This window comes from Laetiporus sulphureus (assembly GCF_001632365.1).
Source record: "Laetiporus sulphureus 93-53 unplaced genomic scaffold LAESUscaffold_21, whole genome shotgun sequence".
NCBI classification, from domain to species: Eukaryota; Fungi; Basidiomycota; class Agaricomycetes; order Polyporales; family Laetiporaceae; genus Laetiporus; species Laetiporus sulphureus.
Window position 1 is genome coordinate 300982 of NW_024468530.1, and position 15841 is coordinate 316822.

Genomic DNA, 15841 nt, shown 5'->3' on the forward strand with positions numbered 1-15841 from the left:
TACGCATTTACGAAGCCCGTCCATTAGAGGGCGATGGCCGCGCACTGCTCGTCTGCTCCGCGGCAGTGAACCGAGCGCTAATTGGCTGCAGGGTTGGATTCCGCTGAGTCATGTGTAATACCCCAGATTTGGAAATCGTCCTTCAGTGGCCTGTGCCTTCGCCGCTCTTCTTGCGACGCGCGATTCAGCTTGAGCTATCGCAAAGAGACTGGCTGCCTCTCCTTTGCGTCTAAGTGTATTCGCTTAAAGAAAAAGACTGTTGAATTTTCTTGCGATCAACGGATAGCTCGTCATCCCTGAAAGGTACGTCGACGTAAGCTGTGGGTAGGGCGCACGCGACTCTAATCACCGTTCTTCACGCAGGCTCTACGCTATGGACGAGCTCATTCATCACTGCGTGCGTGAGTTGGCTTTCGACGGAGAACTCGGTACGTGTTTACGGGCGTCAATACTACTCCCCTCCTTCAGGGGTTCGAACCCTCCCTAAGGCAAGACTTTGTCTTCACAAGTAAACTCACTTCTTGCTTGTACAGGATGCGATGTCTCCCGTTTGAGGGAATTCATTCAAGGATTCTATGCACGCAACAGTTCCACCGCAGCGCAGAAAGTTGATGACGCATATTGTGCATACGTATGGGCCGTGATCGCTCAGCAGCCCACGGTCAGGGTGGGGATGGTCCCGCCAGGCGGGGCAACGGAAGTACATATCGCTCCTCAGGCGAGTGCTAAGCGCAAGGCCAAGACGAAGGGAGAGAAACCGCCGGAAGCACTCCCCGCTCCAGAAGGTCTGCAAATTATTCCTGATGCAGCCATAAGACCTCTCGAAGAGCTCCGTGCGGAATATGGCGAGGGTCTGAGGATTGCTGTCGATTCTGACACGGCGTTCACTGCCATTACGGGGTCGCATATTAGGGTGAGTTATGACACCCTGCGCGCAGATGAGAAGGCCATATCTGATTTTTGCCCACATATAGCATCCGAAGTTGACGTCTATGGTATATACGGCATTACAGTTCATCAGCCGAGGGCGGGATGAAGGCATCAGTGTCATTGATCTGGGCAAAAAGTCAGGTTATGACCAGAAGACCTGCTTCTACCTCATCAAGCAACTAGTTGACCTTGACCTCGTGTAAGTCATCATTCACGGACAAACCTAAAGTTTCGCCGCTCAACTCCTCTCAGGGTGAAGCGCAGGAAACCAGGAGTTAGCACGAATATATGCGTTCACAAGTATTTCTTTGACAGGAGCGAGGTATGGAAGCAAGTCCTTAAAGAAGAGGCTCAGGCTGCAGAGTCACAGCAGCGCGGCGGACCAGACGAATCAAAGCAAGAGTCGGACGAGGAAGACGTGCAAGACACTACACCAAGCACTGTTCAGTTTGACCCCATCGACTCGCGACATCTGTCAAGCCTCCCTCTCGTACGTGCCCGGATCACAAAACTGCTGCAAAGCTCTCCCCATGGCATCCACTCGTCAACTAACGTCCTGGTCAGAATTGTGAGCGATTATCTTTCGGGAAGCTACCTCAGGGCTAACTAAGAAACATCAGGGCTTTGCAAATCCTACCAAGAGTGACCGACGCTTCTTCCGCACTCTCATACGGGAGCTGCTTGACCAGGGAGTTATTGAGAAGGTTCAAGTTATGCATCCGGACAAGCAGCGGTTCCCCAATAGGAAGACCACTTGCATCCGCTTGGTGCACCCACATGAGGTACCTCTTGCTGAAGATCAGATACCGGCTGTCCCGCTCAAAGGTAAGCATATCCACTTTCCTCAAAAATAAGTTGTTAAATCATGCACGTCGACATGCAGAGATCGCTGAGGTGGGGAATCCGCTGAAGGTCGATCTCACAATCTACAAACAGATCATCAATCTTCTCGACGAATCCGGTACCAAGGGCATGACGATGAATGTGAGAAAATATTGTGGATGATATCGTTCATTCGATGACCTCATTGATCGTATCCAGGAGCTGTCTGCTGCGCTCTGCAACTTTGACAAGCGGACCATAGAGCTGCTTCTTACGCGGTTGGAGCACGACCCGCCACCGCCTCATCTCGGAGACCTCGGCATCGCACAACAGGCCGAAAACTACGGTCGAGAGCGCCGTTATAAGTACTACACCGTCGCGCATTTCCACACCATCGCCGCCAGAGAGAATTTCGAGGATCATCAATACAAGGACGTAGACTTGGACCAGGCGGGTGGCTTCATGCAAGTCAAGGAAAGCGCGTTCTACGACGATGAGAGCGCTCTAAAGAGATATGTGGATAATTTCAAGACAATACAGGATGCGAATGTTGCCGATACTGCGAAGAAGTCGAAGGGCAAGCAGAGAGTGTGGAAGAATCCTATCCTTCCGGATGGGACTGTTAAGAGAGGTAGACCGCGCAAGTATCCCGTTTCGGAAGATGCAGCCACCTCCAAGAAAGCCAGCATGAAACGCAAGAGAACCGAGGAGTCGACACTCGAAGAACGTCCCGAGCTTAGTGCAGGCGATATCCAGACAGCTGAGACTCCACCGCCTAAACGCAAGCGCGGGAGACCGCCCAAACAGCGTATCGAACCGGCGGTTGCCGCCTGCACAACTCTTGAGGGAACAATATCGGCGGGTCCCTCGGTTTCTGCTGACATGGCTCCCCCAGAGGCAGTCCCGAAGAGACGTGGGCGACCGCCGAAGCAGAAGGCCGCGCCCGTAGTTAGTGCGGATGCAGGCGTAGATCAAACAAGTTCTGTTCAGCCTGAGCCTGTGCAGAGGAAACGCGGGCGGCCTCGCAAGAGTATACCTCAACCAGAGCCAGTAACGGCAGAGCAGCCCAATGACCGCATGGACGAAGAACCTGCACCCGACGCAATATCCGTTGCGGTATCCGACGGGGACTCTCCCGATGGTCTTAGTCAAATGCTCGTGAACGCTGACAATTCTCTGGACATGTCCACGGCTGTGGACGAATCACTCATTTCTATGGATACATCGATGGCTGCTGACGAGAGCTTCACTACACATCAAACTGTACCTAGTGACCTGTCCTCCGCTTCGATCTCTGCCAGCGCCGCTCAGTTGCTACGTCCCTTGCCAAGGAGCTGCCAGCCCCTTCAATCTGCCAATGTGCCGAGTCCGTCAATTGGCACCCATGTGATTGCAACTGAACAGCATCCTATAGATTTGCAAAGTGATGCTGAAGAAGCAGACGTGGTTTCTGACCAGGCACGTCGCCCAGTCACTGCGAACGTTGGGCCGCCGTTATCCGCTCCGGTCAGCGCATCGCTGGGAGTCCCGCTGCCTGCTGCTGGTGGTTCACTGGATATACCGCTCTCTGACGTATGTGGCAGTGCGCCGCCCGCGCTCGCCGGGATCCCCATTGATCCGATGCTGTTGGATACTCACGACCAGGTCACCTCTCTGACAGATGGGGTCCTTCATGTGAGTTCTTGATCTATTACGGAATGCCGAGACGTCTGCTGACTGAACATGCAGCAGGATGTCTCGCAGGATAGGTCCAGCTCAGCAGCATCATTATACATAGCTGAGAATAACGTCTCATCCCAATCGAATACCGCAAAGCGGCCGAATCCGGGGGCCACCACTCCTGCTCCGTCTGCAAAGCGGGCCAAGACGGACAGTGAAACCGAGAATCGCTATCACTCCAAAGTGAAACTCACCCAGTCGCGTCGAGAGAAGGAGTTCATGCGTGTGATCACAGATGCAGGAGGCATCGTGAATGTCAGCTCAAAAGGATTTTATGAGGCTTATTCCGCCGTGATCGAGGCCATCACCAAAGCCGGAGAGATCGCTAGCACTCTTCCAGGGACACGCATCGACAAACGCACAGTAGAAGCCACTCTAAGTGATCTTGAGAGCCGTCAGAAGGTCAAAGTCATTACCACTTCGGTCAAGACATCTACTGGTGGTCATCGATCAGTGCGTGTGGCATATCTGCCAGACATCACAGAGAGCGACCTGAACACGTTCCTGTCCAACCTGCGCATTCAACAGTTCCCTACGTCTGCTCCTATCAAGTCCATAGAGGAACCAACAGTGTATGGTGGGAAACCCTCCAAGCTACGTTCTGCCACGACCTCTGCAGGCTTTGCACGGGACGTACTGCAAGGAAAGAATCCTGCCACGATGCAACAGCTCGTGCAGTCTGGAGATACTGCCGTGCGGGAGGCTCTCCTGGGGGAGAAGAGTACGCTAGCGCAACTATATGGTTACATCCCTGGCAAAGCAGCAAGAGCGCGTGAGCTGCACCTCTGGACTGTCAAGCTTTTCGAATCAAAGGCGTCCTCTCCCCACATCGTCTCAACCGAACAGCGGGTGGTGTCTTTCTCGTTGTATGTGAGCGAACTACCCATCTCACTGTACTGCGCTTTCGTATCCACTCTATGGCAAAGTGATGAGCTGCCCAGTCTCCTCGCATCTGATGAAGGCCGCATGACCCCCATCGTAAAGGTTGCACCACTGATCCGCGACGGACTGCAGATTGCGCGTTCGAGGTCTCGCGAACGTCTCCTAGAGCTGCTATACATGCTGTGTTGTCTTCGGCTTGTAGATCCACTGCAACCTACCAAGTCAGATGATCCGGCAGTCAGATGCGCCCGAGGAGAGACCTCCCCGTCTGCATTTGACATCGTTCCTGTCGATTCCTGGTCGCCAACCACTGCTCCCGTCTTCTGGCGGTTCAATACGATTGTCCCCTTGCATCTCTGGGCTTTGTCAGAACATTCTCCTCCTCCTTTTTGGAAGAATGTGACAGTTGAGTCCCCCGGACAGTGCATCGAATATTGGCGAGAACTGCAGTATGTAAGCATACATACCGAGCACTGCAAGCACATCGTAGTCGCAACCGTCGATGAATCGGTGCACGCTAAGATCGGCAAGACTCTCAAGCGTTCTAATTCTTGGATCGACCGATATGTACTATCTTGGTACCAGACGGAATACCTCAGACAAAATGTGGATCAGCCCACTGGAAGTACGCCATTGCAGGACCAAGAGAATGGTGCAGCGCGAATTCAACATATCAGTTGGGTCGTTTGCGCTCCGACAGGCGTTGTGGAGGAGTTCTTCACCAAAGCCCATAGGAAACACCGCAAGGAGCAGAAGAAGATGCAAGAGAGGGCAGAGCAGAGAATTGAGGAGAAAAAGGCCCGCGAAGCTAAATCGAAAGCAATCCTGGCGCAGAAAGCGGAGGAAGCCCGATTGCAACGCGAACTTGACTGGGATGCCATGGTCAGCAATGTCCATCCGGAACCTCTCAAGGGCTCGGCCGCGGCCCGAGTGCGACGCATTCGTTCACAGTTTCTTCAGAGCTCTGCCAAAAATCGGAAAAAGTGGGAAACTCAGATAGCTAAAGCGATAGAGGAGGCCAATATGGCCGCTAAACAGGTGCTGTCGACAAACAGGCTCAGCCCACCCAGGATGACCCTCGGCATAGTACCATTGCCACCAGTAGTGGCTAACGCTTCCGAAAAGACTGTAGAAGAGATCATCTCACAACAAGGCCCACCACTTGTCCCATGCATTCAGGAGGCAAAGGAGAAAACCAAGAAAAAGGGAAAAGGCCGCAAGAAGGGTGAGTCGCAGTGAGCAACTGGCACGGCCAAACTGATCACCAGCGTCGCAGATGGTCTGCTACCTGCAGAGCCGAGTAGACGGCACAGGTTCCAATGGAACCGGGATTTTGATGAGTTAGCGCGAGATGCCTATGTCATCATAAAGGCGCGCTGTCGTGGCCACGGAAGGCTAGAGTTTGCAGCATTACAGCAGGCTTTTCCTGCTGTACCGAGAAATTCGGTTCGACAGCGAGTGGTAAGCCTGAAGGAGGTACCCGGTGCTGCGACGTATATGCAGCGGCTTGAGGATAAGTGGTATGAGGTTTGGGTTCAACATAGAGGAACACCCAATTTACCCGATGCTGACCCTGAGAGTCCGACGAACTTCGACCTTGTCGCCCACATCAAATTCTTGCGCAATCATGTCGACAAGAATGCCCTGTACGTCTTGTCACATGCGTTGAACATTCGAATATTCATGACCATCTTTCCTAGCCGTGTTGGATTCTTGCAGATGGAGAAAGAGAGCACGATAGTGCTTCCTGGTACCATTGACCAGTTGGAATCTTCCTGGAATATCATAGAGAAACCGCCCATTGCGCCCAAATGGGATTTCATATGGACCGGGGTAGCTGAAGAAGGGCGGGAGAAGCAATTCGTGCAGCAAGCATTCACGATGGATGCGAATGAAATACCTCCAACTCAATGTCAACACTCAGAGAGCGTGTATGTTGCAGAGGCAGCTCTCAAGGTGATTTTGGCTTCGGTGAATCGACATAGCCGCTGAAGCATGTTGTCTGCACAGATGGTAATGGGTACACCAAACGACACATATGATGCGCAAGCAGCAGCCGTCTTCCTCAGCTCCGTCGGTGAGAATGCTGTGCAGGCTGCAAGCAAGGATCTCCTCGCTCGTGGGGTGTTTTCCAAGATCATCAGAGATCCTACCCGGTCTAGACCCGGAAGAGCTCTCAAAATCTCAGATAGGTAATGTGATTGTCCTGCATGATGGCATGATGAAGTTCTAAGGGGTGTCTACGCCGAAGTAATCAAAATGCCCTTGGAGGCTCGCTGTCGCAAGATATTTTCCAGGATGCGTCGGCTCTTGAAGATCTGCTTGGCCAGGACGAGGATAATGCATGGCGCGAATGGTCGCTCCTATCAAGTGACGGAGACATGGCTGCCATGCTTGAACTGGTATTGGATAACAAGGTGACAGAGCAAGCAATGGGTCGTGAGTGAGATGCTAAGATTTGTCACAAACAACTTGCAGATCGAGTTCAAGGTTGATACGACGCATGCGCAAGAGAGGCGTGCAACTGTGGACTGGAACAGCAAGAAAGCCGGTTGGTCATGTTGATATTGTCGAGAGCGATCGCGGACCTGATGTATGCAATTATCAGATGATGATGACATTGAAACGGCATTGCTGGCACGAGCTTCAATTCCGCTGGCATCGTCATCTCCCCCACAAGCCGCCGAAGACTCCGCCCAAGAAGAGCAGATTCAAGCAGTGAAGTCCTTTGGGGAAGATCAGTCAGACGAGCACGGTCGGACAGCAAGTGGCGAAATGGCATTCTGTCGCTTCACCTCGAATAGCCTGATCGACTGCGCTGCTTGCCTGCATGATTCGAAGGTCTCGATTTTGCAGGAAGCCGGGGAGCACGAAGAAATGGTAATCTCAGCACTGCTTGAGGAGTTGAATAGCGCGCGTTCAGTTGGAATCTCTAGAGAACGCCTTCTAGTGCGCAACACATATATGTTTATTCATGATCTCCCTGCTGAATTGCATTAGACAAACACAGGTCCCTCGAGCACTATTCAAGCTTCTGCAATCATCAATAGGCTCATAAACGCGTCGATTCCCCTGGCGTACTGGGCTGGATACACCAAAATCATTTTGGTTTCGGCAGCTCACATCCGGCCTTGGGCTGTGTGCCTTTCAGACACAGATGGGAGGAGTGTCATGCTGTTCCCTCGGCGCTGGATCGACATTACTGGCAGAAGAATCAATGATGTATGGGAAGCAGCTCTTCGAGCCGTTCTCGGGATCGTAGTGTTTAGACCTGGGATCTGTCAGGTCTGTATCAAATCATTACTGCGGAACTGTTACTCACACCATACTGTTCGCAGGCCGAAATCCGCTGGAGACTGAGATCTGTCTATGACAGATGGGAGGTCAACGACGTACTGCATCACATACGCGAAGAAGGTTATGCCAACAGACGCGTCGGAGAGCCGCTTTGCGTTCCGGACTCGTGGCCTGCGGACGAAGAGGAAGAGCGATCGGCATTCTGGTTCTTGAGAGATGATAAAAGTTGGTATCATATTTGAATGGGACTGTTGACCTTTAATTATGAATGTTCGGGGAGATAGTAATGATGAAGAGCTACTGGACCAATCTGTTTCTCTCGATAGATGGCGATCACTGTTACCGCCAAGAACAGAGACGGTCGCTCCCGGAAGCAGCGTGAGCATTGCCCTAAGCAAACATTGGCACAGCGCTGGGGACCTCACCGCATTACTGCGGCGACACGCCATCCACGCTGCTCGTGCTTACCGTGGAGAGTGCCGGCAAGACGTCGATATGATGCGAGGTCACCGAGGCGATGCGGTATTGAGTTTACTATTGGGTAGGCGCTCGTCGTTCCCATGCTCGCGGCCAAAGCAACCAGCCAGCAACTCGCTCCTTTCCAGCGGCCCCCACTCTTTTCTGCCTGCTTGCGTTCTCTCCTTCATCCTCTTCGACTTCCCTGGCCTGGGAGTTCGGCTGGACCGTTGTGCAACCGTCTATTATCTGAACTGCTGAAATTGGCTGGCCTACGGTTGCTGCTTTTGTTCGAATTTATTTACTTTCTGTTTCGAGAGCATTCTAACTTTCGGTGAATGGGATGCGTTTGACCTCGGAAAACGTATATTGAGCGAAATTGCGGCTGCAGATCTGGTCAAAATGCGTCCGACTCTTGAGCAGATAGCAGGATACATCCCGTTTACTTCGAAGCTATGGCTGTTCGTGAGTGCTCGTCAATTTGCTCCCCATTACAGGAGGTGGCTAAATGCTCTATCGATAGTGGGAACGCGTTACCTTGTCGTGGATCACGACGATTTACTTCATCTTCTCCATCCTTCACTTCTCCGTCCAACTCGGCCTGCAGAGCCAAGCATTCGTGATCAATGCTCAAGCAGCGCATTTCTTGACCGAGCTCATTGATCTGGGAAATGCAACCCAGTCAGGGTTCACTGTCTACGATGGCTCGCTACACATGTGCGAGAGCGCTCCCATGTCCATTTCCGCAAGCTCGTGCGAGACCCTCTGGGATCCCGATTCGGATTCTGCTAGCAATTCCACCGATCTTAGCATGGCGGGCAATACGTCGAGCTTGTTATCATCTGCTTTGTCTAGTACAGCCACATCCGCTGTGCTGGTGTCCAGCGTCGTTGCGTCGTCCCCTACATTGTCGAGCAGCGTCATTTCGTCAGTATCTGCTGCCACTACCTCGCTGTCCAGTTCAATTTCTTCCGTGCATTCTAGCACTTCGTCAAATGACAACGGTACTCTATTCAGTCTTTCCACCGGCACTCAAGTGACTCCCTCAAAACCCAGCAGCTCTAGCAAGCTCAGCGTGACAACGTCCATTTCAGAGGTTGCAGATGTGCACACATTGACACGTACTATGACTGTGACTGTGAAGCCCACTGCAACGGAGACCGTCGCTGAGCCTGACAGCAATGGAGACAAGGATTTTGTTCAGGATGCCGACGGAGACACTGACACTGGACAGGTCAGTGGCAATACATCCCATCGCCACCTATAGGCTCTGACAACCTACATGCAGCATCTTACTCGGCGCGGCTTTCCAGCGATACAGATCATGAAGAAACATGATAAGGAACCTGAAGCGGTGCTCAATGGCGACGGATTCGACAATGTCACACTGGATTATACCTGTCTAACAGTGTTGAACTGGCCAGTTTCTCAGTGCGTTTGGAGCATATTTACATGATCTGGGATCTTCTGTTGACTGCTAAGATCACAGGTTGGACAACACGAAGCGCGAAGATATCGCCTTCATCATGTTCCAGTTCTGGCTTCTTGGCATGTCTCTTGTTGCTTTGTTGAATGAATCCATTCCGCACATGTGAGCATCAGTCGCAGCTCTCTGACGAACATACTATTGATGCAGCCGCGACCTAGTATCGCATCGCTCCTTACCCACATAGGTGCTACGGCATGGGGTGGCATTCAAATCGTAAGTTGCATCGAGATCGTACATACATCTTAATTACTCACCCGGCTTCGCAGTACGACACCGCCCAGTTCCACGACGATTTCACTACTCTTACCACGAATGGAGCATGCGGTGCGAATCTGCTGCCTACTTACTGGCAAGCGCGATCAGACGCGGAGATCCCTAGCTTGGTTCTCAACGCTGCTGCCTTAGTGCTATCATCCGTTCTTTCCTGGAGGCTAATCAAAGTCAGTCACGGACGTCGCTCCTACACTGTCGCTCAATCCTCACATGCTCTTCATTTCAGGCATTTGGCTGGCAAACGTTCAAACGCGTGGGAGCCTCGCGAACCATTAATCGCTTATACAACATTGTCCTTCTGCTTTCTATTTCCATCCAAGTAGCTTTGTTCTTCATCGCTTTGATGGCTGGTCTTTGGCTCGATCAGCTCATCAACGGATATATTGGACGCCTGACCAAGGATCCCGCGCCTTTCAAAGCTGTTGACATCATTGTCCTGATCGTGAGTATGCCAAATCTGTTGAGGTGGTTTCGTATATTTTACCTGCACTGGTGATCAGTTCTTGATCCCTTGGCTATCCATGGTACGTCTTATGCCGTATTCTGCTCCCGCGTTCTACCAATTGACTCGCACGTAGGGCTGGATCTCTGTTCGACGGGAACACAAGAAAGCCATGACGGCTTTCCTGTTCTTGGCCGTTGTATACCTTGCTGCATGGGCATCTATGTTCATCGCACCGACGTTCAGGTGGACATTCACGCAGTGGCGGTTCTTCAGTGTGATGGCCTCGGCCTCCTTGGTCATCTCTTTAGTGACGTTGATCCTCGGAGTATGTTGTCGCGTCAACTTCGGCAAAGGTTTGCCGCGTTACCGTAAGTTTATCCAACATCTCGCGTAGTCGTTCTTCTGATGGACATCTGGCGCTGCAGTCAACGCGCAAGAACCAATCTCTGACGATGACTTCCTCCCAACGGCTGTCGAGACCAAAGGATCTGAGGACGTGGAGAAGGCCCATTTCCCATCGGACGGGCTCCCAATCCCTACATACCTAGTTTCTGCTGCTCCACCATCGCCATTGGCGTCCCCGGTGGATCCACAGTTTGCACCCAGACGCTTGGGCCCGCGATTCTTTAATCCCTCACTCCAACCGTTCGAACCGCAGCCGGATACCCCTCCCGTTTACGGTACGCGTCTAGATGCGTCCGCCCTGTCCTCTCGCACTGCTGTCTCCGATACCCGCTCCTTCAAACGGCCCGAGTCTGTTATGAGTGATGATAGCAGCACTCAGTCGAAGCGATGGGTAATTGAATGATGTATTGATCCTTTTTATCCAGATCACGGAGTTCACTGTGTGAATCCGTCGTATTGTTCTTCATATGTAGACTACCGTCGTGATTGGAGGATTGTGCAAGAGACAATTGGTACACGTCATAGAAAAGCTAGGCTACAATGCAAAAGGCAAAAGCAAGGCCGATAAATAACACAAGGTCGACGAACGCTATGAAGGTAAGTCAGGGAACATTCCTGATAAGTCCCCGTCCGATCTCGGTGTTTCAACGGGTGACATCGTCGGCGAAACGGAGGCGATGGTTTCGACTTGCTTCTCCTGAATTATCGCTGCTTGACGAGCTACCGAAGCTGACCCGTAGGTAGACTCTAGTGGCATCTCTACAGGAGGGCTTGTCGCCAACTCAGCCTCCTCGTAGCTCTCAAGCGCGGCACGGAATTCAAGCATCCATGGATGGTCCATGAGCTCGTTGGCGGTGGGCCGTTGTATGGGATCGATCGTCAGGCACTGCCTGATGAAATCAATACCCTTCTCGCTCAGCTGACCAGGCTCTGGTAGTGGCGGATGTTGCGTCGCGACACCGATATGGAACATTATCGCCCTGTTATGCATGAGAATCACTTATATGCGCACTGAGAGCTTTGATTACTTACCACTCATTGTCGAGGTTGCTCCACGGCTTCCTGCCCGTGGCACATTCAAGTACTACACAGCCTAGCGACCAGACATCCATTGCACCTTGTCGTCCGCGGGAGCTGTTTCTAATGACTTCTGGAGACATGTACATGGGAGTGCCCGTGAGACTGTTATGCACCCCCAATCCTCCTACAGCGCCACTTGGTACGTCGGAACGGCGAGAGCGTTGGATGGATCGCTGGTTTTTCGCAAGGATCTTAGCAGCCCCGAAGTCCACGAACTTGATGACACCCATATGATCAAGGAGGATATCTGCGATAAGTAGCACCATGGCCGTCAGTTTAAGTATATGTGACAATAACACCCTCTTACTATCGGGTTTAATATCCCGGTGGACGACGCCCTTTGAATGCAGGTATGCAAGACCCTCCAGCATCTGCATTGTATAGATCTGGAGGATGCCCTCATCTTCAATGCGTCCATGTTCTAACAAGGCTGCTAAACTGCCGCCCTGGCAATATTCCTCGAATATGAACACCTTATCACGATGTACTTCAATACCATAGTACTCGACGATGTTCGGGTGATGAAGCATTTCCATGACGTTGAGCTCATCTTTGATCTGCGAGTACAAGTTCGGTAGACCTGCGACTTCTTGGAATTTGATCTCCTTCACTGCCATCAAAGATCCCGAGTCAAGATTGACAGCGAGATAAACGGATCCGAATGACCCTGCGCCAATGAATCGGCCCTGTTGCCAGCGTATTGACACGTTCGATGCAGACCCTGCGAGAAAGACCAGCGAACGGTCCACAAGTTTCTCCTCATCCAACACGCGGCCTATGGTGTGTTGCTCGATGCCCACGCGAGCTCTCCGATCTTCTACGTCCCGCACAGCGCGAATAGTCTTCTCCCAGAACGTACGAACGACAGGGTCTGTGTATGCAATAGTAGTGTCGTCCCGATCCAGCGGGAAATCGAATAGGACGTCTTCCTCGTGCGTATGTCTGCTGACCGATTGTTGTCGCACGAGTTCCTCCTGTCGCTCTTTCTCCCTCTTGGCCTCGAGGGTGGAGCGAGCACCAAGAATGTCGAAGTGACTGATGAGCAGCGTCATACAGCTAGCCACCTTCTGTCGAAGCATCTCAAATTGATTGTCAGGAAGCTGCAGAATGTTGTTGCGTCTCGTCCGATGGAGAGTAAACTCAAGAGCAGTAACCGCCCACCTGAACGTCCTCCGGTCATTAGGATCACAGTCATCGCATATGAAGGACACCCAAGAGATAGCCAGCTTGATCAACAGCCAGTTGAACTTGAGCAGCGTCGACCGGTCCATGTATTTCTGGACATGTTGACCGTGTTCTGAAGCGAAGCTGTACCAATTCTCCAGCAGCTCCTGATAGCCGACTGCTTCATGCAGCGCAGTACGCACATATTGAACAGAATCTACGATAGACTCAGCTAGCTTGTTCATGATGCGGTTGATCTTGCGCAGTTCCCGGTTGACCGTTGGCAGATGGGCCTGCTGTCCAATGAGGCAGACTGGTGCAGCTAAGGGTGGCTCAATCGTCTCTCCATCCTCCTCCACAGGCATGAAAAGTTCCGCGAACCGTGCTTTGGCTGAAGCTAGCTGATGCTGTGATCCATCTGCAACCAGACGCACCCGATTGTCTTTTAGGTCAAGATCAAATGTGGGTATATGCAGCATGAGAACTAGACCATTCCATAGGAAATGGGTGCGCGGAGAAAGGACGAGGAGGTAAGGCACATCCTCCTCCTCATCCTGATCCTGGTCACCGCCTTCCATTAACCAACCGCCTTCGTCAATTTCGTTGGCATGGAAAGCCTCCATGAGGATCCGTCGAATATCCTCTGGACGGTCACGGAGACTAGGATGTGCGACAATGTATGTCCCATCCTCCTCGAAAGTCTGAGTGTAAACGAGGAAGTGGTCCGACTCCACAAGCGTTGCAATAAATAGATCAATCGGGACATCCTCGAGGTCATATTCTGCGGAGTTGCTGAAGCGCTGAGTGAGCACCCTGCGCAGACCACACTTCGTGAGATACTGGTCAACAATTGAAAAGGCGCTGCGGCTCACCGTGCTAGACGTTGCAGCTTACGATACCTCTGCTTGACTCCTTCTAAGATCTTCCCATACCAACTTATACGTTGCTCGTTCGTCATGACCTTCTTGGTGGACGGACTCGTCTTTATGTGCGACTGGAAAGCGGAGTCGGTGTTGCCATGGTGCGACTTGCGGTCATGACTGACGGGCATACGCGAGGAATCGTCTTGGACAGGAATGCGTATCTGGGTATCAAAATAGTTCGTAACACGGACCATCAACTTGTTGGTAAGCGCACTGTGAACGATAATAAGTCGATGCACAGCAATTGAACAGTAGGCTGACGTACCATAGCTGCTCGGCAACAAGCGATGCTCCACCGGGAATGGTCAAGCTCACGTCGCTAAATGTTGCCCACTGTGCTTCGATTACTTCGGTCTCCTTGAAATAGATACCTTTTGCTCCACTTTTCAGCTTCCAGTGAATTAATTTGAAAAAGAAGGTCAAGGCCTCCAAGATGACGGAATCATAATCGGGACTGATACACGGCGGTAACTGCCAGTTACCACCCGGATCAGGTATCAAGAACGCTTCGTATTGCCTCTTCAACGTGCATGCGAATCCTATCTTCACCTTGAGGTCCTCCGTCATTTGGTCGATGATCAAGATGTCTGGATTCTTCAGCTTCTGCGCGTAATCCAAGCGTACACGTAGAACTGCCTGAGTGAGATTTGTCAGGAACGACACCAGCGGCACGAGCTCCCGTTCAAATGAAGGAAGATTCATTTGCCTGAACATATTCGCCAGATTGACGTGGGCGTCGCGAGTAGTACCAACGAGAGCATGAATGGTAGTCATAGATCCTTTCTCGAACTGTCTCTGCACGGAGTCCTCTTTCAACAACCGGTCGACGAAAGTCGTACCATGCGCAGCGTTGTCGCTTTGGTTGCCGTTAGGAGCGAACGGTGTAGTAGGAGTGGAAGTAGGTTGGGTGACGTCCAAGCTTTCGCTACCAGTCCATCTCCGCAGAAGACCAATGAGCTGGCGAAGAGATGTAATAACTGTCGACCAGGTATTCAGCGTATCACAACGCCTCCGGAAATCCGAGTCTGCGGCAGCAGGATAGTCCAAATAGAGAGCTCGATAGCTCGGGTAGAGAGAATGAGCAATGTCGAGTTGATGTAGAACAGCATTGACTTGTCGCAACGCATGCGTAGCCGCAGGCTCAGGGGAATCATTCGGAAGGTCCTCCACCCGGAAAGTCATGATCTCCTTGATGACTGCATCGACAGTACGCAATCTTCTCTCCTCTAGTCTCCTCCGCTCCTCCTCCATTATCCTCCCATGCAGCTTCGCACGGATCCCTAGCCAGAGGTCCAAGCGTAGGTTATTCTCCTCCTCCGATGATGACTTGAGCGCGACAGCAATGCGCGTGTTCTCAGACTTGAGAACATCCCCAGCCAACACTGAGGCTAGCATGGTCTGCCACTCTAATCTTTCTTGATCCTCCAATGTCTCCGGCTCGATGGGTTCGGTGTCCAGCATAAGTGAGGACAATCGATCGACCTCTCCATTGGTCCCACCGGCGGCACCTCTAGTGTCCTCGTCGTCACTATCTCCCGCATCCACAAGCTGCCCCAGTCCTCGATGATAATAATGGACGTCTGGATCATTGCGTGGATCGTCGTCCACGCCTGGGGCTGTCCGATATCGTCGAATGAACTGGTTGTAGATATTGGGATAGGCTCTTTGCGGGTACGCCGAGGTCGAAGCAGACACATTAGTAGATATATTCGGAGCTGGCGAAAACGGGCCCCGCTGTTTCGCTTTGGGTCGTTTCGAGTTAATAGAACCTGATGAAGATGGAGGCGTTTGCTGTGCTCTCGACCAGCTGCTCGAATCGCCTTCGTCGTCCGCGTCGTGTTCGGCGTGCGTGTAGAGGGTGGGGGTGTGTCGCTTCATGCGCTCGTCATGCAGTGGAGGGTGGAAAGGCGAAGAGCGTAGCTTACGCTATTGAAAGGGTCGGTACGCTCATGCGAA

At 52.1% G+C, this 15841-nt stretch overlaps 3 protein-coding genes across 3 annotated transcripts; 2 read left to right on the forward strand and 1 right to left on the reverse strand.

Moving 5' to 3' along the window:
- The first annotated feature begins 187 nt into the window (after positions 1 to 187).
- On the forward strand, positions 188 to 7956 carry LAESUDRAFT_726133 (uncharacterized protein). Its single transcript, XM_040908967.1, has 17 exons — positions 188 to 303; positions 364 to 428; positions 534 to 913; positions 975 to 1129; positions 1183 to 1498; positions 1551 to 1755; positions 1814 to 1914; positions 1972 to 3426; positions 3481 to 5578; positions 5630 to 5999; positions 6054 to 6309; positions 6364 to 6545; positions 6605 to 6770; positions 6832 to 6904; positions 6962 to 7302; positions 7354 to 7638; positions 7692 to 7956. The coding sequence occupies exons 2-17, from the start codon at positions 374 to 376 to the stop codon at positions 7890 to 7892; spliced, it is 6639 nt and encodes a 2212-aa protein (XP_040764045.1). The 5' UTR covers positions 188 to 303; positions 364 to 373; the 3' UTR covers positions 7893 to 7956.
- A 552-nt stretch (positions 7957 to 8508) lies between these two features.
- On the forward strand, positions 8509 to 11121 carry LAESUDRAFT_737029 (uncharacterized protein; the record flags this gene model as incomplete). Its single annotated transcript, XM_040910751.1, has 11 exons — positions 8509 to 8571; positions 8630 to 9033; positions 9067 to 9096; positions 9124 to 9340; positions 9374 to 9537; positions 9596 to 9697; positions 9754 to 9808; positions 9862 to 10035; positions 10095 to 10310; positions 10447 to 10681; positions 10739 to 11121. The coding sequence occupies 11 exons, from the start codon at positions 8509 to 8511 to the stop codon at positions 11119 to 11121; spliced, it is 2043 nt and encodes a 680-aa protein (XP_040764046.1).
- A 361-nt stretch (positions 11122 to 11482) lies between these two features.
- On the reverse strand, positions 11483 to 15763 carry LAESUDRAFT_743475 (uncharacterized protein; the record flags this gene model as incomplete). Its single annotated transcript, XM_040911259.1, has 5 exons — positions 11483 to 12045; positions 12106 to 13775; positions 13835 to 14098; positions 14151 to 14842; positions 14864 to 15763. 5 exons carry the CDS (start codon positions 15761 to 15763, stop codon positions 11747 to 11749), a joined length of 3825 nt encoding a protein of 1274 aa, XP_040764047.1. The 3' UTR covers positions 11483 to 11746.
- Positions 15764 to 15841: the final 78 nt, after the last annotated feature.

What these genes read in the sequence shown, in the direction of transcription:
- LAESUDRAFT_726133 (XM_040908967.1), top strand. Translation starts at nt 374, where the DNA reads ATGGACGAGCTCATTCATCACTGCGTGCGTGAGTTGGCTTTCGACGGA. An exon ending in CATGTCGACAAGAATGCCCT is followed by an intron (nt 6,000 to 6,053) that starts GTACGTCTTGTC and finishes CATCTTTCCTAG; the next exon opens with CCGTGTTGGATTCTTGCAGA. An exon ending in TTAGACCTGGGATCTGTCAG is followed by an intron (nt 7,639 to 7,691) that starts GTCTGTATCAAA and finishes TACTGTTCGCAG; the next exon opens with GCCGAAATCCGCTGGAGACT.